This window comes from Anguilla rostrata, chromosome 15 (genome assembly GCF_018555375.3).
Source record: "Anguilla rostrata isolate EN2019 chromosome 15, ASM1855537v3, whole genome shotgun sequence".
Classification (NCBI taxonomy): Eukaryota; Metazoa; Chordata; class Actinopteri; order Anguilliformes; family Anguillidae; genus Anguilla; species Anguilla rostrata.
The window spans coordinates 25841466-25864853 of record NC_057947.1 but is presented as its reverse complement, the minus strand read 5'-3'; the positions used below and the strand labels follow the sequence as shown (position 1 = coordinate 25864853).

Here is a 23388-nt window from a genome sequence, read left to right as displayed (position 1 = left end):
GCGAGCTGCGGTGTGCTAAGAAGCGGAGTTTGCCAGTGTTTGCTCTGGAGAAGAGCACATGCTTATCTGCTCTCTCCTGAATCCTGAAGATGCTGTAATGATCGTGGATGTACATTTGGCCATTCCAATTTGGGAAGAAATGAGAATAACGCAAAAAAAAACGGTGCATTTGGAAAATAAAAACTGAGATGGCAAACTTATTTCTGATATACTTAAGTACAAATATTATATTATATTTAGCCCTGGTTGTGGGGAGTGGAGAAATGGAACATTTCTGTGTTCAGTGTTCTGCTCATCTGAGCTCCTCTGTTTCTCTCCACACCGTGTTCTGGAAGTGTGTTCTCATTCGGAATGTGAGTGCAGTGCTGTATTTCTGACAGAAGGGGGCTCCTACTGAGCTCTTAAAATTGAGTGCCTCATTTGTCCCCGTAGGACCTGTCTAATGGGTGGTTAATGTGTTTCCATTTACCTGGTTGTCTCTAGGGGCTATTCTTTCCGTATTCTAACAGCAATGCGAGGAGAGGGCTACAAAATCACTAGAGTACCTATGCAGGTTGTCAGTGGTACTAGTGAAAGTGTTCTACTCCTCCTTGTTTGCTTTTGTGCATACAGTGAAACAGTTATTTTGGCCTTGTATTTCCACAGTGTCTCTACGCAGTTGCAGGTGCTGGTGTACTGCCCCATAATTAGTTGAATTTGGGAGGCAACATGGCTGTGCTATTCTCATGTGTTTTGACTGTTTTCACAGTTTTGTTCTCTGTTGGAGGACTAAATTATACTTGCTTATAGATTAACTTTAAACAAATGTCCGACCTTTTGATGGTGATCTATGAGGATCTGCTTTGCCCTGCGTCAGCAATTTGGTTTCTGTGTGCCGTGTGATGTTGTGTCTAACGGCTTTTATTGTGCAGTGTGGAGTTGTGTCTAATGGCTTTTATTGTGCAGTGTGGAGTTGTGTCTAATGGCTTTTATTGTGCAGTGTGGAGTTGTGTCTAATGGCTTTTATTGTGCAGTGTGGAGTTGTGTCTAATGGCTTTTATTGTGCAGTGTGGAGTTGTGTCTAATGGCTTTTATTGTGCAGTGTCAAATTGTCTAATGGTTTTTATTGTGTAGTGTGGAGTTGTCTGATGGTTTTTGTATGCAGTACTGTGTTTCTCTTTTTTTGTTATAGAGTGTGTTTTGCATTTGTTGTTTTGCTTATAGAGTGTCTTTTGTGTCTTTGGGTTATAGACTGTGTTTTGTGTCAGTTTGTTTATAGCGCGTGTCTTGTGTCTGATGTTTTGTTTGGTTATGGTGTGTGTTCTGTGTCTGTTTGTTTGGTTATGGTGTGTGTTCTGTGTCTGTTTGTTTGGTTATGGTGTGTGTTTTGTGTCTGATGTTTGTTTGGTTATGGTGTGTGTTTTGTGTCTGATGTTTGTTTGGTTATGGTGTGTGTTTTGTGTCTGATGTTTGTTTGGTTATGGTGTGTGTTTTGTGTCTGATGTTTGTTTGGTTATGGTGTGTGTCTTGTATCTGATGTTTGTTTGGTTATGGTGTGTGTTTTGTGTCTGATATTTGTTTGGTTGTGGTGTGTGTTTTGTGTCTGATGTTTGTTTGGTTATGATGTTTTACTCCTCAGGCCCCGCCATCCATGGTCAGCACGGAGCAGAGGCAGCATGCGGAGCACATATTTCTGTCCTTCAGGAAGTCCAAATCACCCTTTGCTGTATGCAAGCACATCCTGGGTAAGGGAGCCCCTGCTCTGCCTTTATGCCTGAGATAACCTCATAACCCCCAGCGCCCCCTGCTGCATTACCCCCAGCTCCCCCTGCTCCATAACCCCCCAGCTCCCCCTGCTCCATAACCTCCAGCTCCCCCTGCTCCATAACCCCCAGCCCCCCTGCTGCATCACCCCCAGCTCCCCCTGCTCCATAACCCCCAGCTCCCCCTGCTCCATAACCCCAGCTCCCCCTGCTCCATAACCCCCAGCTCCCCCTGCTCCATCACCCCCAGCTCCCCCAGCTCCATAACCCCTGCTCCCCCTGCTCCATAACCCCCTGCTCCCCAGCTCCATAACCCCCAGTTCCCCCTGCTCCATAACCCCCTGCTCCCCCAGCTCCATAACCCCCAGTTCCCCCTGCTCCAAAAACCCCCAGCTCCCCTGCTCCATAACCCCCTGCTCTCCCTGCTCCATAACCCCCAGCTCTCCCTGCTCCATAACCCCCTGCTCCCCCAGCTCCATAACCCCCAGTTCCCCCTGCTCCAAAAACCCCAGCTCCCCCTGCTCCATAACCCCTGCTCTCCCTGCTCCATAACCCCCAGTTCCCCCTGCTCCAAAAACCCCCAGCTCCCCCTGCTCCATAACCCCCAGCTCCCCCTGCTCCATAACCCCCAGCTCTCCCTGCTCCATAACCCCCTGGTCTCCCTGCTCCATAACCCCCTGCTCTCCCTGCTCCATAACCCCCAGCTCCCCCTGCTGCATCACCCCCAGCTCCCCCTGCTGCATAACCCCCAGCTCCCCTGCTGCATAACCCCCAGCTCCCCTGCTCCATAACCCCCAGCTCCCCCTGCTCCATAACCCCCAGCGCCCCCTGCTCCATAACCCCCAGCTCCCCCTGCTGCATAACCCCCAGCTCCCCTGCTCCATAACCCCCAGCTCCCCTGCTCCATAACCCCCAGCGCCCCCTGCTCCATAACCCCAGCTCCCCCTGCTCCATAACCCCCAGCCCCCCCTGCTCCATAACCCCCTGCTCTCCCTGCTCCATAACCCCCTGCTCTCCCTGCTCCATAACCCCCAGCTCTCCCTGCTCCATAACCCCCAGCTCTCCCTGCTCCATAACCCCCTGCTCTCCCTGCTCCATAACCCCCTGCTCTCCCTGCTCCATAACCCCCAGCTCCCCCTGCTGCATCACCCCCAGCTCCCCCTGCTGCATCACCCCCAGCTCCCCCTGCTCCATAACCCCCAGCTCTCCCTGCTCCATAACCCCAAGCTCCCCCTGCTCCATAACCCCCAGCTCCCCCAGCTCCATAACCCCAAGCTCCCCCTGCTCCATAACCCCCAGCTCCCCCTGCTCCATAACCCCAAGCTCCCCCTGCTCCATAACCCCCTGCTCTCCCTGCTTATTAACCCCAGCTCTTCCAGCTTCATTCATGGCCTTAGATTACTCTTTACACAGCATTTATACTCTTATTCAATAGAAGGATTTATGTAAAATTATGTTAATGTGTGTCTGTATCATAGTACACATCTCTCTCTGCATGTGTGTGTGTGTATTTGTATGTATGTCTGTGCACACTTCTGTATGTTTGTGTGCATGTGAATGTGTGTGTTCATGGGTGGGTGTGTGTGTGTATGTTTGTGTGTGTGTGTGTGTATATGTATTTATGTGTTTATGTATGTGTGTGTTTGTGGGCGTGTGTGTTTCTCCCCTCTCCACAGAGACCAGTAAGGTGGACTACGTGCTGTTCCAGGCGGCCACGGCCGTCATGGAGGCGGTGGTGCGTGAGTGGGTCCTGCTGGAGAAGAGCAGCATCGAGTCTCTGCGCACATTCCTGCTCACCTACGTCTTACAGAGGCCCAAGTGAGTCCTGCCTGTGTGTGTGTGTCTGCGTTTGTGTGTGTGTGTGTGTGTGTGTGTGTGTGTGGGTTTGTTTTTGTGTGTGCGTGTGTGTGTTCGTTTGTTTGTGTGTGTGTGTGCGTGCGGGCGGAACATTCTATGGCTCAACGGTCCAGTTGAGTCCCACTCTGCAGAGATGTGTGTGCCTCAGTATTTTACACGTCTAATGGCTTTCGTTTTTTCATCTTAAGAATTTAGAAAACGCCTCCATGCTTCTTACTCATGGCTCCTCTCTCTCTCACTCTCCTCCTGCCTCCCTCTCTCCCCCTGTCTCTCTCTCTCTCTGTCACTCTCTCTCTCCCTGTCTCTCTCTCTCGCTCTCTGACTCTGACACTCTCACTCTCCCTCACTCATTCTCACTTTCACTCTCTCTTTCTCTCCCTCTCCCTCCAGTCTGCAGAAGTATGTTCGTGAGCAGATCCTCCTGGCGGTGGCAGTTATTGTGAAGCGTGGCTCCCTGGACAAGTCCATCGACTGCAAGAGCATCTTTCACGAAGTCAGCCAGCTCATCAGCAGTGGCAACCCGACAGTGGTGAGAGACTCGGTCACATTGTGCCTCACCCTGACGCAGCTCACTGTAACGTACAGGCATGCAGTGTGTAGCTGTGACACTGACATTGCATCACAGCAGTCCTGCTGTAACACGGCTTGGCTGTAAAAGTCACGTAGTACACCACGGTAACACACGATGGCGCCCTATCACCGCACGCAGCTTATTGTAATGCGCACGTGCTGTGCAACCGCAACACGGTGTCATTCTTTTACTTCACAAACGATGAATTAATTTGAATAGCAACTAAATTTGTACTGTGCTATGTTGGCTCAGTCTGACATGCTGCAGTAAAAATGTTTCCATTTTAAGTCATACGGAGCTATTTTGGAACGGTGCTGAACTTGTTGTTTGGTTGCCGTTTGCTTATCTGTGTACAGCTAATGGGTCCTTTAAGCTGGATTGAACTGGGACTGAATGTGGGATGAACACACCAGCTTTCTAACTCAGTGTAGCTCTGAATAACCTTATTTGTGATTACGCACTGTATTAAAACCATATTTGCTATAAGTTATAAAATGGGAACATTTGTTTGCTTCAGTGTAATATTATGGCGTAAAATATGTTCCAGTTTCATGAAAATTAATATAAATCAACCAATGATATCTTTATGACTGTTTATGATGTGAGACCTATATTATTTCTAATTCTCCTCCAGTAGATGGCGCTAGTCCATTTTGAGACTGTACATGTGTAAATGATCTACTCTCTCAGATCAAAATAACCCCAGGGCTGCAATAAATCAAATTTATCATCACCAGTCCATTACAGTGTTGTTTCTCAATGATTATGGGGATTAGAGTGACTAGACTAATACTGGCGCTCGGTCAGCCTTCTGTGATTAATGTTCCTGATATAAGATGAGCTTCACTTGGGAGTGTGATCAGTTTGCCAGTATTATTAAAGAAACAATATGGCCTTTACGTGTTTACTCTCCTGTAATTTAATATAGACTGTTAGTCTGAAAAAACAGATGTACATAAAGCTGCAAGAACCAATTCAGGGGGCGCATGTGATGCACAGAGTATTTTTATGTATTATACGCAAATGTTAAAGGTTTTATGTCGTGCGGCAAAAACATTGAAAAGTTAACGCGTGTGTGTGTGTGTGTGAGTGAAAGCCAGGTGCTGTAAATCGTAATGGTGCAGGACATGTGTGTGCCGTGCTGCAGAGATCTGAGCTGTACTTTTGATTTATGAAGTTTGGCGGCCGCGTCGCATTCTGTGGCAGAGCCACGTGTCCAGTCCGCGCCTGTCAGGCCTCCTCCGACGGCCAGTTGCCGTGTGCAGAATCTTAGGCTTTTTCCAGAAGCTTCCGGACTTCATAGGCTAGTTGGTTCTGCAGGGGGCTGAATGGCTGAAGCTGAGTTGAGGACTGCAGGGTTCCTCAGCCCCAAACTGTGTGACACAGTGTTGTATCTGTGTCCTCAGTGTGCTAAGAATCTGTGTCCTGAATGTGTTAAGAATCTGTGTCCTGAACGTGCTATGCTCTCAGTCCTTGTGAAGCACTTGGTTGGTTTAGGGTTTTGGCTGTTCAGTAGTAGGTCTGTAGATGCAGTTTCTGTGTGTGGATGCCCTGTGGAATGCTGTATAAAGTTGTATGTGGGTTGTGTGCTGACAGTGGCTCGCGGTGTTTCCTGCGACGCTAACGCTAGCCGTAGCGCTGCTGCGGGGCTCGGGTGGACTGAATGGGGATGCCTGCCTGCGTGTCCTGTGTGTGCTGCCTGTGCAGGCAGCTGCTGTGGCGGCCCTGCTCAGAGTCGTGTGAATGGAGACGGATCGGGGCCTGTTCTGCCCTGGCCCCACGGCTGGCCTTGTAGGGTGTGAGTGGAGCAGCAGCACGGTCAGCCTGGGGTGAAGAACAGTGCTGGGGCTGTGGGGGATGGGGGGGGGGCGAGGTGAGGCCTTGTCTTCAGCTGTTGGGTGGGGGCGATGGAGGGGGGGGGGGTTATTAATAGCCAACGCTCCTGCTCCCTTTAATCTGTGGTATGTGGAGCAGTAGTGTACATATTTGCCTCTCGAGATGGGGGGCTGCATTGCACCCTTCTCCCTAAATCAGAAACCCCTACGCCCCTGACACACACTCACACACACACACACCTACGTATGTGCACACACACACATGCATACATACACACACACACGTACACATACGTACACACACACACCCCGCCAGTCCTCGTTGGCCCCACACAGACGGTGTGTGGCGGGTGGACCTTTGAACCCCCCCCCCAGGGAGCAGGCGCAAGCCACTCTGACCTCCGGCTGACATTGCCATGTTTGGGGCGACCAGGGGGTGCAGGCTGTTACTGAGCTAGATGCACACAGCGGGGTGTGTGTCAAGGGACAAGAGCCAAAAGTAGAGTCGGGATGTTAGAATAGCGCTACTGTACACTTAGTCTTCATTCATTCATTCATTCATTCATTCATCCATTCATCCATTCATCCAGTCTTTACTCAAACCCCCATTAACTGTTGTCACGGGGTCCAAGTGTAAGACTTTACAGACACACATCACATCCGCTCCCTCACCTCCCTCCCCACCAGAGGCACAAAAACAGTCAAGACAAGCAATTTAAAACAACTCAAGACCAATCAAAACACGACTGACTGTACTAGTATGAAGCCCATTCGTCTAGGCGTACTTGAACTGTCTCAGTAAATATTAACCTGAAATCAGATATGATGTCAACTTCTCACAAATGAGAAATGCAGATACATATGCACACACACATATATATATTGCGCCCACCAAAATTATTGATGAAGATTTTTAAAAAGACTAAAATAAGTGATGCGTGTACTGAGCTATATTTTGTTTCTCCACCATGTGGAAAATATTCTTCCAATTATTCAGTGGAATCAAGTAAAATAACACATCAGAAATTATAAATGTTTTTCCAAAAAATAGTAAAATATTCACTCCTTTGTTTTCTGTACTCTGTGCATCCTCTCCCTTGCTGATGACGCTACTGAGTTGTCTAGTGTAGTGCATCATAGTTTGGTGGGGCTTTGGCTGTTCCTCTGTACTGAGTCTTCCAGGATCTTTCAGATCCTTTGATTTGGACTTCCTCCTTTGAATTCACTCTGCAAACCACTCATTTTAATGGAGTTCAGGTCTGGAGACATGAGATGGTCATTGCAAAGCGGTAGTTCTTTGTCTGTGTGTGTTTGGCCCCTAGCCTGTTTGTGTTTGTCCCCTGGCCTGTTTGTGTTTGGCCCCTGGCCTGTGTACGTTTGGCCGCTGGTCTATGTGTGTTTGGCCCCTGGCCTGTGTGAGTTTGGCCCCTGACCCCTGGCGTGTGTTTGGCCCCTGCAGCAGACGCTGGCCTGCTCCATCCTGACGGCCCTGCTGAGCGAGTTCTCCAGCTCCAGTAAGACCAGCAACATCGGGCTGAGCATGGAGTTCCACGGCAGCTGCAAGCGGCTCTTCCAGGAGGAGGCCCTCCGGCAGATCTTCGTGCTGACCATGGAGGTGCTGCAGGAGTTCAGCCGCCGGGAGAACCTCAGCGCCCAGATGTCCTCCGTCTTCCAGCGCTACCTGGCCCTGGCCAACCAGGTGCTCAGCTGGAACTTCCTGCCGCCCAATCATATCCTTCCTGTGTGTTTCAGCTCCTCCCATTTTACGCTCCGCCTGTGTCTCTGCCCTCTGATCTCAGCAGGGCTGCCCACCCTTGTTCCTGCTGATCTGCCATCCTGTAGGTTTTCATTTCAACCCTAATTTGGCACACCTGATTCTACCAATTAGCAGCTCAGTGAGATCTTTAGCTGATGAATGAGGTGTGCGTTGTAAGGGTCGGAGTGAAAACCTAGCAGACAATAGAATAGGTTGAGGCTTGTTTGGTATTAGGGGCTAGTAGAGCTGGTCAGATTGAGGGAGGTTGAGGTTTGTTTGGTATAAGGGGCTGGTAAAGCAGGTCTGGATGAGGGAGGTTGAGGCTTGTTTGGTATTAGGGGCTGGTAGAGCAGGTCAGGATGAGGGAGGTTGAGGTTTGTTTGGTATTATGGGCTGGTAGAGCAGGTCAGGATGAGGGAGGTTGAGGCGTGTTTGGTATCAGGGGCTGGTAGAGCAGGTCAGGATGAGGGAGGGTGAGGTTTGTTTGGTATTAAGGGCTGGTACAGCAGGTCAGGATGAGGGAGGGTGAGGTTTGTTTGGTATTAAGGGCTGGTAGAGCAGGTCAGGATGAGGGAGGTTGAGGCTTGTTTGGTATTAGGGGCTGGTAGAGCAGGTCTCGATGAGGGAGGGTGAGGTTTGTTTGGTATTAAGGGCTGGTAGAGCAGGTCAGGATGAGGGAGGGTGAGGTTTGTTTGGTATTATGGGCTGGTAGAGCAGGTCAGGATGAGGGAGGTTGAGGCTTGTTTGGTATTAGGGGCTGGTAGAGCAGGTCTCGATGAGGGAGGTTGAGGTTTGTTTAGTATTAGGGGCTGGTAGAGCAGGTCAGGATGAGGGAGGTTGAGGTTTGTTTGGTATTATGGGCTGGTAGAGCAGGTCAGGATGAGGGAGGTTGAGGTTTGTTTGGTATTAGGGGCTGTTGGGGCAGGTCAGGATGAGGGAGGTTGAGGTTTGTTTGGTATTAGGGGCTGTTGGGGCAGGTCAGGATGAGGGAGGTTGAGGTTTGTTTGGTATTAGGGGCTGTTGGGGCAGGTCAGGATGAGGGAGGTTGAGGTTTGTTTGGTATTAGGGGCTGGTAGAGCAGGTCAGGATGAGGGAGGTTGAGGCTTGTTTGGTATTATGGGCTAGTAGAGCAGGTCAGGATGAGGGAGGTTGAGGTTTGTTTGGTATTAGGGGCTGTTGGGGCAGGTCAGGATGAGGGAGGTTGAGGCTTGTTTGGTATTAGGGGCTGGTAGAGCAGGTCAGATTGAGGGAGGTTGAGGTTTGTTTGGTATTATGGGCTGGTAGAGCAGGTCAGGATGAGGGAGGTTGAGGTTTGTTTGGTATTAGGGGCTGTTGGGCAGGTCAGATTGAGGGGGGGGTGAGGCTTGTTTGGTATTAGGGGCTGGTAGAGCAGGTCAGGATGAGGGAGGTTGAGGTTTGTTTGGTATTATGGGCTGGTAGAGCAGGTCAGGATGAGGGAGGTTGAGGTTTGTTTGGTATTAGGGGCTGTTGGGGCAGGTCAGATTGAGGGAGGTTGAGATTTGTTTGGTATTAGGGGCTCGTATAGAAGGTGTCGTCTGAGCAGAGATTGTTTGGGCTCCTGTTTGGGGGCCAGTTGGCGGGGCGTCTCGGGGCACCATGTTCGGCAGACGTCTCGGCACGTGCGGGCGTGGCAGGCGGGCCGTCTGTGGGGAGGGGGGGGGGGGGGGCGGCACGGGTGCGAGACTTTCAGGACAGGCGGGAGGTCTTTGAAGGGCGGTGGGTCGGGGAGGGGCGTGAGTGCCCCCCGTCGGCACTTTTTGGGCTGATCCTCGGTCGAGCGCCTGGGGGACACTTGGCGGCTACTTCTGCTGCTGCCTGTTACCCCCCCAAAACCCAGGGGGGTTGATAAAAGGCACAGTGTCTCATCCATTCCGGGGCTCAGGGAAGGCATGCCAGTCATCTGCCAGGGCCACGCTCCCCCTGTTTCAGCGCGGGGCGTCTCTCCACACCCGTCCCGTCCGGGCCAGGCATCGCAGCGGTCAGGGGCAGATCAGAGGGCCCCCGTCCCCTCGCGGGACCCCGGCGTGCTCCTCGAAACGGGAGACGCTGCAGCGCCGGCCGACGCATTCCGGAGATGCTGTTTCACATGTTCGCCGCCGTCTCTCTGCGCCGTGAGGACGGCTTGGGTAAACCCATAAACCCCCAAACAAGCCCCGTGCACCGAGGACCCTTTATTATGAGCGCAGACGCACACACATACACACGCACGCACGCACACACGCACATATGAGCACATGCACGTATACACACACACACACACGTACATACACACACACACATGCACGTATGAGCACATGCGCGTATACACACACACACATGTACATACACACACGCACATGCACATATGAGCACATGCACGTACACACACGCATATATGAGCAGATGCGCGTATACACACACACACATACGGATATATGAACACGCACGCACACACACACGCACATGAGCACACGCTCACATACACACACACACACACACACACACGAGCACACACATACACATACATGCTTATTACCCCCCATACACATTATTTTATCCGATAAACTCTTAAGTTCATTCATACTGCATCCTGTCATATTTCTTACAGCTTACACACTCACACACACACACACACCTCATAAACATAAGCCTCCCTCTATCGCTCATAAACCCGTGAGCTCAGACGGCTCTGTGTTTGACCCAGACAGCAGCCTGTGATAACATGAGCATGACAGATAGCAGAGTCTTTCCAGTCCGGCCTGTGTGCAGCGGGTAAACGGATCTGTTTTGTTTGTGATGTTTGGGATGGGTGTAGATGTGCTACAGACTGTCGGGACGGCTTTGCCTGCCTGTCGCCGCCTCGTGTGGCCGTGATCTGCACAGTATCTTCTGCAGCTGTGGTCAGATATTGGCTTCGCCTCTGTGTATCGTACATGATGCGCATATTCTGTAAAAGCTCAATGCTGGATTTTTTGTTTACCTCAAAGTGTCCTACATCATTTTATCTGTGTGCACCAGACACTTCAATCTATATCATAAACTAGAGTAGTAAACCACGCACGTACACAATACACCTCTGTGTACTGTGCAGGTAATAATGTACATGCATCTTTTGTCTGTGTGTAGCTATACGCGTGTCACATGCACCACAGTTTCATCTGTCTGTATTATATGCTTGTGTCAGAATGGCCAGTGCATCCTGCCAGCATGTTTTACGGAGAGCAATCTGTTCTAATGCTCTTCATACTGTTTCATAGAATGTAGTTCAGTCATGTCACTCATAAAGATACACTGATTATGCCGATGAGTTCCCTTGCAGAACAGATGCATTCTGGGACGTGTAGTGTATGGTGGTTGTAATAGGGCTGCTCATCTATTGTAGAAGTCTGTGGGTAGCAAGTTAAGACGATGGTGGTACACCGTCCTGCACAGTGATCTGGTTTGTGGTGTTCTCCTTGTTCCTCAGTACTTGGGGGCTTGGTGAGCTCCAGACTGTGCTTTAGGGAGGCGTCCCGTGTGTTTGGGGAGGGTTGGTGGAGGTCATCCAGAGTTCCTGTTGGCTCAGTCTTCTGCTCTCTCCCTCAGGGTTTAAGATCAGTTTCATTTTAAAGGGCTGTAAAAGCAGAGGCGACTGGGGGGGGTTCAACTCGCCCCTCGCCAGACTGCTCTTGTAAAAAGTTGGCACCTGTCTCTGGGGAGGGGGAGGGGGAGGGGGTGGGTCAAGGCGAGTGCTGTCTGGAGGAATGCGTAGGGGCCATGCCGGTGATGAAGGCTTTGATCTGACAGTCCCATGGGAGCCCCCCCCCTCCCCTTCCCTGCCCCCCTGCCGCGCTCACACCTCCTGTTCCTGCACACTGAAGCCTGCACACGCGAGCGCAGTCCAGCCCCTCCCCCCCTTTCCACAGCGCGTTCCAGCATGGAGAAGGAGAGAGAGAGAGAGAGATCTGGAAGAGAGCTGGAGAGAGAGAGAGAGAGAGAGAACTGGAGAGAAAGGGGGATACGTGAGGGGTGCGTTTATTCCTCCTGTATCACAGATCTCCTCACTGTGTAAAAACCTCTGCATTTGCGGAGGAAATAAATGGCTTGCTGCTTCTCTACTGCTTACAAGACATGCTGTGTGGGGGAAAAAAACAGGCCTGTGTTTTAGAGTCTGTGAGGCTCTTGTGTTAGGCTGAGGAGGTGAAATGGGTGGGAAGTGTCTGGATAAATGCTCATAGGGAAGTTTTAAAGGATATGGTGGATTAGTTCTGTACAGCATGTAATGTCCCTATAGGTTCTAGTGTTACGGCACACATTTCTGCAGTTGGAAGTGCTTTGCTCTGATGGTCTTTCCAGTCGGTTAGAATGCGTCGGTGACAGAACTGACAACCTTCTGGCACAGAGAGCGCCTTGTGAAAACCGATATAACCGAAATCCCCGCTTATGTTTTGTGAGGTTTTAGTGGGTCGGGGATCGTTCCTGCTGTTTCATCCGTAAATGCGTCTGAGCCTGACAATGGAGACGATTTCTTTCCAGAGTCTTTGTTTTACCACTGTGACCAGATGCAGGCTGAAGTGAAAAGTGCTTTCTGAACCTGGCAGCGGTGGCTGTCCTGTGGTCTTTTCAGTCCTATGGAGATGTTTGGGACCTAAGGCCAGGTTTTCAGGTTGCCAGATTGCTTTCTCAGATCAGAGGGAGCCCATATTAATTTATGCTAATTCCTGTATTGACTACAAGCTTTACAGTATAAAAATGAATTCTAAATATCGATAATACAAGAACGGCCTGGCCTCTGTTCCGTCGATGCACTTTTTATTTCACGTCCTTTTTGTAATAAATGGTCCTTGTATCAGTAAAACAGAGCCGAGTTAATTCTGAGGAATACAGAGGGGGTGAGAGGGGGAGGGATGTAAGATGAAGGAAGGGGAGAGGGAGGAGTGGAAAGGGAGAGAGGGAGTGTGGGGCAGCTAGAGGGTGAGGACTAGCATATGGGAGAGTGTGCGTGTAGGGCAGCCAGACAAAGACAGACAGAGGAGTAGCATGAGAGAGTGTGACAGACACAGACGGACAGACGGACAGACAGACAGACAGACAGAGAGCAGTAGTCTAAGAGGGAGAGTGTGACAGACAGACAGACATACAGACAGACAGAGAGCAGTAGTCTAAGAGGGAGAGTGTGACAGACAGACAGACAGAGAGCAGTAGTCTAAGAGGGAGAGTGTGACAGACAGACAGACAGACAGACAGACAGACAGAGAGCAGCAGTCTAAGAGAGAGAGAGAGAGTGTTGCACACACGCACTCAGGCAGAGAGCAGTAGTGTAAGACAGAGGATCCCTCTTGTTTGAGTGCGCTATGGAGCTGGTGCTGTTGACCTTGACCGGGAGATCACTAGGCCGGCACTACATCGCCATGTTCGAGTCCACCCACAACGTGTCACTCAAGCCCACCGAGACCTGGAGGGAGGCGCTGCTGGACACCAGGGTCATGGACCTCTTCTTTACAGTAAGTGCGCCTTCCCCTAGCCGCTTTCTGCTGCTCCTCCGTGCTCCCTGCACCTCCTCGCTACTCCTCTCTGCGCATCTCCTCCATTATCAGCTCTCTGCACCTCCTCTCTCTCTCTTTTACCTCCCTCCACTGGAGCAGCACCTTGGCACCTTTTCCTTTATTAGCTCCTCCTCTGCTCCTCCTCTGCTCTCTGCGCCTCCTCTTGCTCCCCGCTCCTGCTGTGGTTCTGGTTTGGTGCAGGTATGACGGGCGGGTACCATGTGCTGCTCTGCATTTCTCCCAGAGGTAGTTTTCTGCAGGTCTCTTTAGTCTCTGTATAACAGTGATTCCCAACCATGTTTCTGGAGATCAGCTGTCCTGTAGGCTGTCACTCCAACTCTTAACAAAGCACACCTCATTCAACGGTTAGAGATCTCAATGAGCTGCTAATTAGTAGAATCAGGTGTGCCAAATTAGGTTTGAAATGAACCTACAGGACAGTAGCTGTCCAGGAACGGGGTTGGGCAGCCCTGCTGTGGGGCTTTTGACAGCAGGGCCCCTGGCCTGTGCATGTGAAGGGTGAAGCTTTCTGAGAGCTCGACTGTGTCAGTATACCCGGGGTGTCAAACTTTAGCCAATCAATGACCTAAATGAACCACTGGTGCTGAGAACACCCCAAAAACCAGCAGACACTGCAACATCCAGGACTGGAGTAGGACACCTGTGTGTGAATGAGGAGGATGTGACGTGGTACGCAGCAGGAGCCCGCTTGGACAGGGGCATCGGTTAAGTCCAGCGTCCTGCCGGATCAGCTGGGCCGAACAGAAACGTGTTGGTGACGAGTGGTCGTGGTCAGAGAATGGATAGAACTGCTCTTCCTGTTGGCTTTTTTGCGCTACGTTTGTTTTTTGATTTCTCTGCAGCTTTTGTGTGTAATTCTCCGAGATGCCTTTCTGCTCAACTCAGAAACATCATCGCTGTGGCACATTCGTTTGTTGAATTGGTCTCTTTTAAAAAGAAAGAAAAAAAAAATTCTCTAAAGCTTTTCCAAAAGCCGTTCTGAGTGGTGCGGTTCCAAAGACTAATTAAAGCGGCGTTGAGTCAGAAAGCATTTTTATTGTGTAGAAGCTGGCGGCTGTGATTTGATTTTAAAGAGACCGTGTAAAGGAGGTGTGTTTTAACAGACGTGTAGGAGGAGGCGAGGCAAGGGAATCTCGCTGACAGGGCACGGAAGTGTGGAACCAATCAGTGGGCTTTCTCAGGACTGCATCCAGGAGCCTGGAGCTGAGGTGCCAGACCTGGCCCTCTCCTCTGGGTCTGATGGCCTGTCCGCGTACTGTACATTTCTCTTTGTGTTTTAATGTGGTTTTGCATTCATTTCTGCTGGTATAGTGCATGCTCAGTGTCTCCCAGTACCGTCCTTTCAGGACATGTGCTCTATTCTCATTCACGCATCTGATTGGGCCGTGGGATGCCATGTGACAGAAGCATTCAGGGAAATGGGAACAGACCGCAAGCTGCCTAACATACTGACCTGAGAACAATCGAGAAGCTCTCTGACAGACTGACCCATAGAGACGCTTTCTGACAGACTGACCCTTAGAGACTCTGACAGACTGACCCTTAGAGATGCTGTCTGACAGACTGACCCATAGAGAAGCTGTCTGACAGACTGACCCATAGAGAAGCTTTCTGACAGACTGACCCATAGAGAAGCTTTCTGACAGACTGACCCTTAGAGACTCTGACAGACTGACCCTTAGAGATGCTCTCTGACAGACTGACCCTTAGAGACTCTGACAGACTGACCCGTAGAGACTATCTGATAGACTGACCCGTAGAGATGCTGTCTGACAGACTGACCCATAGAGATGCTGTCTGACAGACTGACCCATAGAGACTATCTGACAGACTGAACCATTGAGAAGGTGTTTTACAGGCTGACCCTTAGAGATGCTCTCTGACAGACTGACCCTTAGAGACTCTGAGACTGACCCATAGAGAAGCTTTCTGACAGACTGACCCTTAGAGACTCTTTCTGACAGACTGACCCATAGAGATGCTCTCTGACAGACTGACCCATAGAGACGCTTTCTGACAGACTGACCCATAGAGAAGCTCTCTGACAGACTGACCCATAGAGACTACCTGACAGACTGACCCGTAGAGACGCTTTCTGACAGACTGAACCATTGAGAAGGTGTCTTACAGGCTGACCTGGAACTTGAAGTGTGGGACATTTTATGGTTTTCTCTAAAAGATGACTGATTGTCCTTGAGTTTACTTAAATACTATGTTTTTATTTTTGTACCAAAAGGCCTTTTTACAGCAGCAGACTTGTGTGAAGGCGACAGAGAGAGTAGGCTAGCAACACTCTTTGATAAGATAAAAGCTTGTTTTGAACCATTAGCAGGCACGGCTTTAGCCATTCTGCCGCCCTAGGCGAGATTGGGAGTTGGGGGGGGTGCGGGGGACGGGTGGGTTGGGTGGAGGATAAGTACAACATAGAGGCTGTACACACTTTGACCTATTACTATGTCTGGTCTAGTTTTGAAAGATGCAAAAGAAACTAACAAAAAAATTCAGATTTTATGATTACATTTTTCTGTAAACGTTTTGCGAATCGGCTGGTGAGTACTGGTTTACTCGAGTGTGGAGCTGGTTGCGGGTGTGGATGTTTGGGGGCTCCTGCAGTAGAAGTGGGGTGCAGTGTGGAGCTGGTTGCGGGTGTGGATGTTTGGGGGCTCCTGCAGTAGAAGTGAGGTGCAGTGAGGAGCTGGCTGTGGGTGTGGATGTTTGGGGGCTCCTGCAGTAGAAGTGGGGTGCAGTGAGGAGCTGGCTGTGGGTGTGGATGTTTGGGGGCTCCTGCAGTAGAAGTGGGGTGCGGTGAGGAGCTGGTAGCCGCTGTGGGTGTTTTCGGGGCTCCAGGCTCAGCGGGCGATATTTAGCCAGCTGTCCGTGTGCCCCGGGGGGGTTCAGCTGTGACCCAGACGCGGCACGCGCCACGAGGCCAGAGGATTACACCCTGACCCCCGGATTAGAGGGGGGCACATAAAAGCACGCCAGGCCTGCTCCTCACCCCTCACCCCCCCCTTTGGGTTTGGCATCCCAAAGGGATGCGTTTTCCAGAGGAGCATTAAGATCACAGGTCTGATTGGTAAACATGAGCTGGAAGAACGCACAGGGAACTGACAGACCCTGACGGGGGCCTGAGCTCCCAAACTCGCTCGCTTCGGCACAGTCTGCCTGAGCACAGTCTGCCTGAGCACAGTCTGCCTGAGCACAGTAAGGCACATCACTTAACGAAGCTTCGCTCTCCAGGCTTGCTCCTTTCTCAGGCGGTTTCTGAGCTCTGCCTGAGCGTATACATACGGCAGTTGATTAAAGAGTCGTTTACTTGGAACTTTTTAAAAAAAGCCAAATTCAGTCCAGATTGGCTGGCCTCTGTTCCCCTGAGATAATTGATCCCTTTAATTTGGAGCAGTGTTATTCTTTAAGCCTGCTCCAGCACACGTGTGCTTGTTTACTCTAAACAGAACCAGGCTGGGTTTGACCTGGCATCTGGCAGATTGGTTCTGATGTTGTCGTGACAATGGCCAATCCCCTCCCCGGTTTCCCAAACTGGATTAAAGTAGAGGTAGAGAGAGAGAGGGCGGGACGAGACCGAGCAAAGCCTTTGTAATCAACAGTGAGGCTATCGTATTCTTCCAGAATAATCGCCCGAGATGTCGCCCTTTTGTTTCCCCTCTATAAATAGGTTTGTCTCCGTAGAGGGGCATCCTGGCTTTGCCCCCACCCCCCCCACCCCGTTGTCTCTAACTATAGCCTGGCTCAAGGCGAGTGGCATAGTTTGTGTAGTGAAGCCTGCCGTCGCCACTGCTGCTTTTAGAACGTGTGCAGCTAGCCGTCATCTGGCATTGCTCTTCCTCCCCTCCCTCCCTCCCTCTCTCTCCGTCTCTCTCTCTCCAGCGCTCTCTCTCTCTCCCCTCTTTCCTCATTTCCAGGGAATGAATGAATAACTCTGACAGCAGTCTGGCCTGTGGCACAGTAGCCTACCGCACGCCGCTGCGGACGGTCCTCGCTCCGTTGGCGGGTAGCTGGAGTTTGAATCGCGCGTGTGAGGCTGTGCGTGTGTGAGAGACGATAGGTGTGTGTGAGACTCGTTACTGTCGGGAAGTGCGGAGGACGTGGCGGCGGCGGGGGGGGCGTTGGAGCCGGCTCGTCCTTCTCGGTGGATTTTTTACGTTTGGAGCGCCGTGCCCTGATGGGCGGGGGGCTGTGTGTGGAAGCTGAGCTTCGTCTCTGAGTCGCAGTGCCTGGGGTGGAGCAGCACAGGTCCGGTCTGGAGATGGGCGCTCTTCTCCGAGTCTCAGTGATCCGATCTCAGTGATCCGGTCTCAGTGGTCCTGCTCTCTGACACTCGTCCGCTAACCGCCATACGGAGGCACCAGGCTTTGAGTGGCTTTGAGAGGGTTTTCTCACAATGAGGTGACCCCTCCGCCCCCCTCGTGTGCGCGTGCGTTCACATCGGAGCTGGGGCCAAAATCTTGGTCCCGTGAGCGAGAGTTTGAGCGTTTCCACTCGCACCATCCAGGAACAGGACAGAGGAAGGTGAGCTCATCTCTGCTTTATCAAAGGTTTAGGTCTGGGATGTCACCCTGAGCTCCTCGGTTAAAGTCATCCTGTTGTTTTTTTAGAATTTGCTCATTAATTACAGTACCTTTGTCAGCTTGTGAAACTGATGGGTTATAATTGTGGGCTTTGCTGAGGGTGAGTCATGAGGTGCGTTTTCCAGAAGATGCTGTGTCTGCCTCCTTTAGTTGCGTCTGGACCTGTTTGGTTCTCTCCAGACTGTTTTGCATCCCTCTTCTGGTTTATAATTAATTCAGACTTGGGTTTCCAGAATTCCATCCGGTGCGGAACAGCTGCAGGAGCCCCAGAGTAGAGGGGCCAGCAGGGGGAGCCCTTGAGCATAAGAGCGCTGGGTTATGGGCTGTCTGTCTGTCTCTCTCTCCCAGGTGCACAGGAAGATCCGGGAGGACTCGGACATGGCTCAGGACTCCCTGCAGTGCCTGGCCCAGCTGGCTTCCATGCACGGCCCCATCTTCCCGGACGAGAGCGCCCGCGTCTCCTACCTCGCACACCTGGTGGAGGGGCTGCTGAGCATGATCAACGGGTGAGTCCCTGACCGCGACGACCGCAGGAATCACATCGACCACATTCGCAACCGCGGCAGCCACGCTCACGACCACAGGAACCACACTCACGACCACAGCAACCACGTTCAGTACAACAGCAACTACATTCACTACCTCAGCAGCCATGTTCAGTACAACAACCTGTTCGCTACTATAGCAACCACACTCACTACCACAGCAACCACTTTCATGTTTGTGTTTATGACCAGCTGTAACCGCATTTACAGCCTGTAATAACCACATTTACAGACAGCATTAACCATATTTACAGCCAGCATTAACCGCATTTACAGACAGCATTAACCGCATTTACAGACAGCATTAACCGCATTTGCAACTGCATTTACAGGGGAGCTCACACTAAAAACATTCACCATTCACAGGCGCTCCACTCTCTGGATGCGTGTTGAAATGTGTGCGATTGCCTGGTAAATGATTGAGGTCTGTCCCTGTAACTTGTCATGGGCAAACTAGTGTTTTTGTGAATGTGTTTAATATTAGTATAAAAGAATGAATGCCACATGGTGTGTGGCGATGGCATTCCATCTGCAGTCTCACTGGCCACAGAGACTGAGCACAGGAGTAGACCTTGCGTAATACCGGCTTTAAGTGGGTGCGTGTTTGTCTGTCTGCTCGAAATTGCGACCATTTTGGTCGCATATGCTCCCGAAATTTAATCTGTGCGACCTCGAAATATAATTGGGAGCATTTGTGCGAGTGAAAATAATTGTTCTGGTGCGACCTTTTTTTCCAGTCGAACGTCTCTTTCTATGTACATTCGCAAGTTAGTACACTCAGTATGTGCCTTGTGAGCTGACAGTGGCCCTTCTAACCAATCGTGAGCTTGACATTCTTACCTTTAATGCTGATTTTAAATTGGTTAATTTTAGCCTTCAATCACTCCCTTTCGCTGCACTCCACTGTCACGCGACACAGAGAGCTAACGCGTTAACTAATGTTACCTGAAGACAAAAGTTTATGTTCAATTTATTAGCGTTATCGAAAGCTGAAAAGTTGAAGCGAACGATTACGGCATTTTTTTAGAAACGTTAACGTAGCGTTTTGTGTAGCGACCCGGTTGAAACAGCTAATTTCTCCGATGCAGTTTACTGGCGGTTGATTTAATTAGCGGTATTAATCTGACGAACCTTGCGTTTTAACTTATACATACTTATAGCATTTAGCAGACCTCTTCCGAGCACGTACAACAGTGCTTAACACGCAATTCCTTGAAAGTCGACACATTTTAAGCGTGACAGTTTAACTGTTACTTGTAAACCGTACTGTTATATTGTCGTTTTTTATCAATAAAAAATCTATTGTATATATTGCTGGTGATCCTTACATTTTGGTGGGTGCTCCTAACTTTTTGAAGTTGGGAGCACCAGTGCTACCAATTAAAAAAAGTTAATTTCGAGCCATGTTGTGTGTGTGCTTGTGTGTGTGTGTGTCTGTCTGTCTGTCTGTCTGTCTGTTTGTGGTAAAGGGTTTAGTGGAGAGGCAGGGGAGAGAAGAGGGCTTTACTGTGATATATATAACTGCAACACTTCAGTTTGGAACGTGTGACTCAGGAGGAGGAATGAATCGGGGATGGGGGCTCTTTTCCCCTCCGTAATCACCTATTCCTGCTGCTTTTTCCAGTTGCATCATCGGAAAGCCATGGCACAGGTTACCCGTGCGCTGGCCAAGTAATCTACAATAATCGAATTGTTCTGCTGGAAGTTTAGACCCATCTGATATGGTTTAGGGCTGCGTAGCAGAAGGCAGTACGACCGGGCTAAATGGGGCTTAAGGAATGAGCACTTCCATGTGTGAGCAATTTCAGTCTTCTTGACCTCGGTTGGAAAAGAGAATAGGTTTTGCAGGCTGAGCGTACAGTATGGTGTAAAGTGTGCTTTACCGGACTGAGCAGCGAAGTACAGGGTCGTATTCTCTTTCACATCTGCTGAGTTCATTCTACGTACAAAGACTCGGGCACATTCACACCGTGCGATTGTTTTAGTGACAACTTCTGGATGCAGGTGTTCTGTACTCAGATGTACCGGCAGCTTTGGGTGTACTAGGATGTATGGTTTCAGAAATGTGGCAGAAGCATAGCAAAAATAATTTAATTTGATGCATCATTAATAGAGTAAACACTCTAGCTGATGACACAAAACTAAATGGTTGCATCATTTTCATTCCCTTTGGAGGAAAAAAAATTGAGGTGAATACAAAGGGATAGGTTCCCAGAAACTAATGCCAGATGAAGAAGCTTTCATTCAATTAATTGACTAATAACTTCAACCAGAAATGTTTCTCCCGTTATTATTTTTTTTAAATTTGTTGGCAGCTCTAATGTGTAGACAATGACTGCAGGATGCTAATGGATGTTTTTTCTCCAGGATCGAGATGGAGGACTCGGAAGCCGTGGGAATCTCGAACATCATCAGCAATCTGATCACCAATTTCCCGCGGAGCATCATGACGGCCCTGCCCAGCGAGCTCTTCTCCTCCTTCATCACCTGCCTGACGGTGCTCACCTGCTCCTTCGGCCGCAGCGCCGCCCTGGAGGAAGTGGTGAGGGTCCTGCTTCGCGCCCGTTTCCGCCCGTCTGTCCGTCACACGCACCGCTGTGTAACAGAACATACATAAAAGCACTGTACCCCAAACTACACAAGCTGACGCAATATTAAACTGTTGGATTAATTTGGTGTATCCCGGAACGGTCTTGTGAGGACCTTGTTTCGGTCTTGTGGGGACCTTGTAAATGAAAATTCAGCTACTGCAAGATGAGCACGACCCAAGTTACTCATATTTCACGGAGCACAAAGTTTAAAGTTTGGAGGGACTTACTGTAGTCTCTGTGAAGGTCCAATCTGAGTGTGTTCCAGGTGGAAGCGCATATGTCAGATATGTGGTGTAAAATTATGGTGCTGGTATATTGTGGTGTAGGGACGTGATATGAAATTGAGATGTGGCTGTATGACTGCAAAATGACCATGTCGGAGTGTAATATAAAAGCAGTGTGAGTGTTAAGGTGTGATACGGGTCTATGAAGCCTAATGTGACAGCGTGGTGTTTGTGTGTACGTGATGTGATGTGGAAACACATTGTGAGTGTGTCTCCTGAAAGGGCTTGTTTGTCCATGCTCTGTGCCCCCAGCTGGATAAGGACGACATGGTGTACATGGAGGCCTACGACAAGCTGCTGGAGTCGTGGCTGACGCTGCTCCAGGACGACGAGCACTTCCCCCGCGGCTGCTTCGTCCAGCCCGCCGTGCAGGTCTTCAACTCCTACATCCAGTGCCACCTGGCAGCGCCCGACGGCACGCGCAACCTGGTGAGGCCTCCTTCCCCACCCCCCCTTCACCTGTTCAACCCCAGCCATCCGTCCTTCCATCCCTCACTCAGCCCTGCAGTAAGCTGCTTAAGTCACTTTCCCAGCATTCAATGTGGCCTATTCCTCGGCTAATGGTTCCGCACACTGAACCCTCGGCGGCCTCATTAGTGAACTTGCAGGTTTTTGTAGGGGTACGTTTCAATTACCGCTCCTCTGCTCCCTCATGTTTTATGTGCTGTTCACACCCCTTCTGAGGAGAACTGTTTTATGGCCGTTTGGAAAGTTTGGGAGAGCTCAACGTTTGGTTCCTATCAAGCAGCATTCTCACTGTATTACATCATTTGATCCGGTGTCCTGGGGATTTTTAGCGGCCGAGGCGTTCCTGGCAGGGAGCGTTTCTCGGGCTGAGTACCTGTCCGTCTCCTCCCCTCCAGACGGCTAACGGCGTGGCCTCCCACGAAGAGGAGGAGATCAACGAGCTGCAGGAGGACGACCGCGAGCTCTTCTCCGACCAGCTGGCCAGCATCGGCATGCTGGGACGCATCGCGGCCGACCACTCCATCCCCCTGCTCACCAGGTGAGAGACGCGAGGCCACCGGCCTGCGGTGTGGGGGAGGGACGCTGCCCCACACAGGGACCCATACCGCTACCCTACTGGAGTTTCTGAGTGGTGAAATGTGCGGTGCTTGACCTTTGACCCCGCTCTGTGTGTGCGCGGCAGTTTGTTGGAGGACCGCGTGACCCGGCTGCACGGGCAGCTCCAGCGGCACCAGCAGCAGCTACTCGCCTCGCCAGGACCCGAGTCCGTTGACCGGAAGGTTCTGGATGACCTCTACGAAGACATCCACTGGCTCATTCTAGTTACAGGTCAGCACTTATCCAGTGACTAGTTCATTTTGACCAATGGTTAGTTACACCTTCACTAGATCATTAGAGTCACAGGTCAGTAACACGTTCACTCTTTTGCTCGTTGGCTAACTATATTCAAAGTCCATTAACATTTCCCTATCGGCCCAGTTGGTATTTTGGGGGCTGCTGGATTTGAAGGACTGAAGCCATAGTATTACGTAGCAGTTATCGCTCAACTGAAACTGTGTGCGACTGTTTATGAGGTACTGGCTACCTTTCGGCTCTGTAATCCGGCGTGTAACATATTTTATTAGGTACAGGCTACCATTTGGTTCTCTAACCCGGTGTGTAACTGATATTTTGGGGTGGTGGGTTAGAGGCTACCATTTGGTTCTGTAACCCGGTGTGTAACTGATATTTTGGGGTGTTGTGGGGACAGGCTACCATTTGGTTCTGTAACCCGGTGTGTAACTGATATTTTGGGGCGGTGGGTTAGAGGCTACCATTTGGTTCTGTAACCCGGCGTGTAACTGATATTTTGGGGCGGTGGGGTACAGGCTACCTCCTGGCGGATGACCCGCAGAGCGAGACCCCGCTAATCCCGTCGGAGGTGATGGAGTACTCCATAAGCCACTCCACGGAGGTGGACATCAACACCACGCTTCAGGTCCTGGGATCGCCGGGCGAGAAGGCCTGCTCCATCCCAGGGTGCAACAGGACGGACTCTGTCATCAGGTAAGGGAGCCGGGTGAACCGAGCACGCAGCTGTTTCCGGGTGAACGTGCTGTCCCTGC

The 23388-nt window shown here is 50.7% G+C and overlaps 1 protein-coding gene across 1 annotated transcript in view; it reads left to right on the top strand.

Annotated features, from left to right (window-relative positions):
- xpo4 (exportin 4) overlaps positions 1-23388 on the top strand; it is a 34322-nt gene that overhangs the window by 2988 nt on the left and 7946 nt on the right. The window contains exons 2-12 of the mRNA XM_064311634.1: positions 1619-1724; positions 3419-3560; positions 3990-4128; positions 7465-7735; positions 13132-13244; positions 18245-18402; positions 20809-20983; positions 21569-21745; positions 22180-22322; positions 22467-22612; positions 23152-23329. Coding sequence (XP_064167704.1) covers positions 1619-1724; positions 3419-3560; positions 3990-4128; positions 7465-7735; positions 13132-13244; positions 18245-18402; positions 20809-20983; positions 21569-21745; positions 22180-22322; positions 22467-22612; positions 23152-23329 — 1748 coding nt within the window. The remainder of the gene's footprint in view (positions 1-1618; positions 1725-3418; positions 3561-3989; positions 4129-7464; positions 7736-13131; positions 13245-18244; positions 18403-20808; positions 20984-21568; positions 21746-22179; positions 22323-22466; positions 22613-23151; positions 23330-23388) is intronic.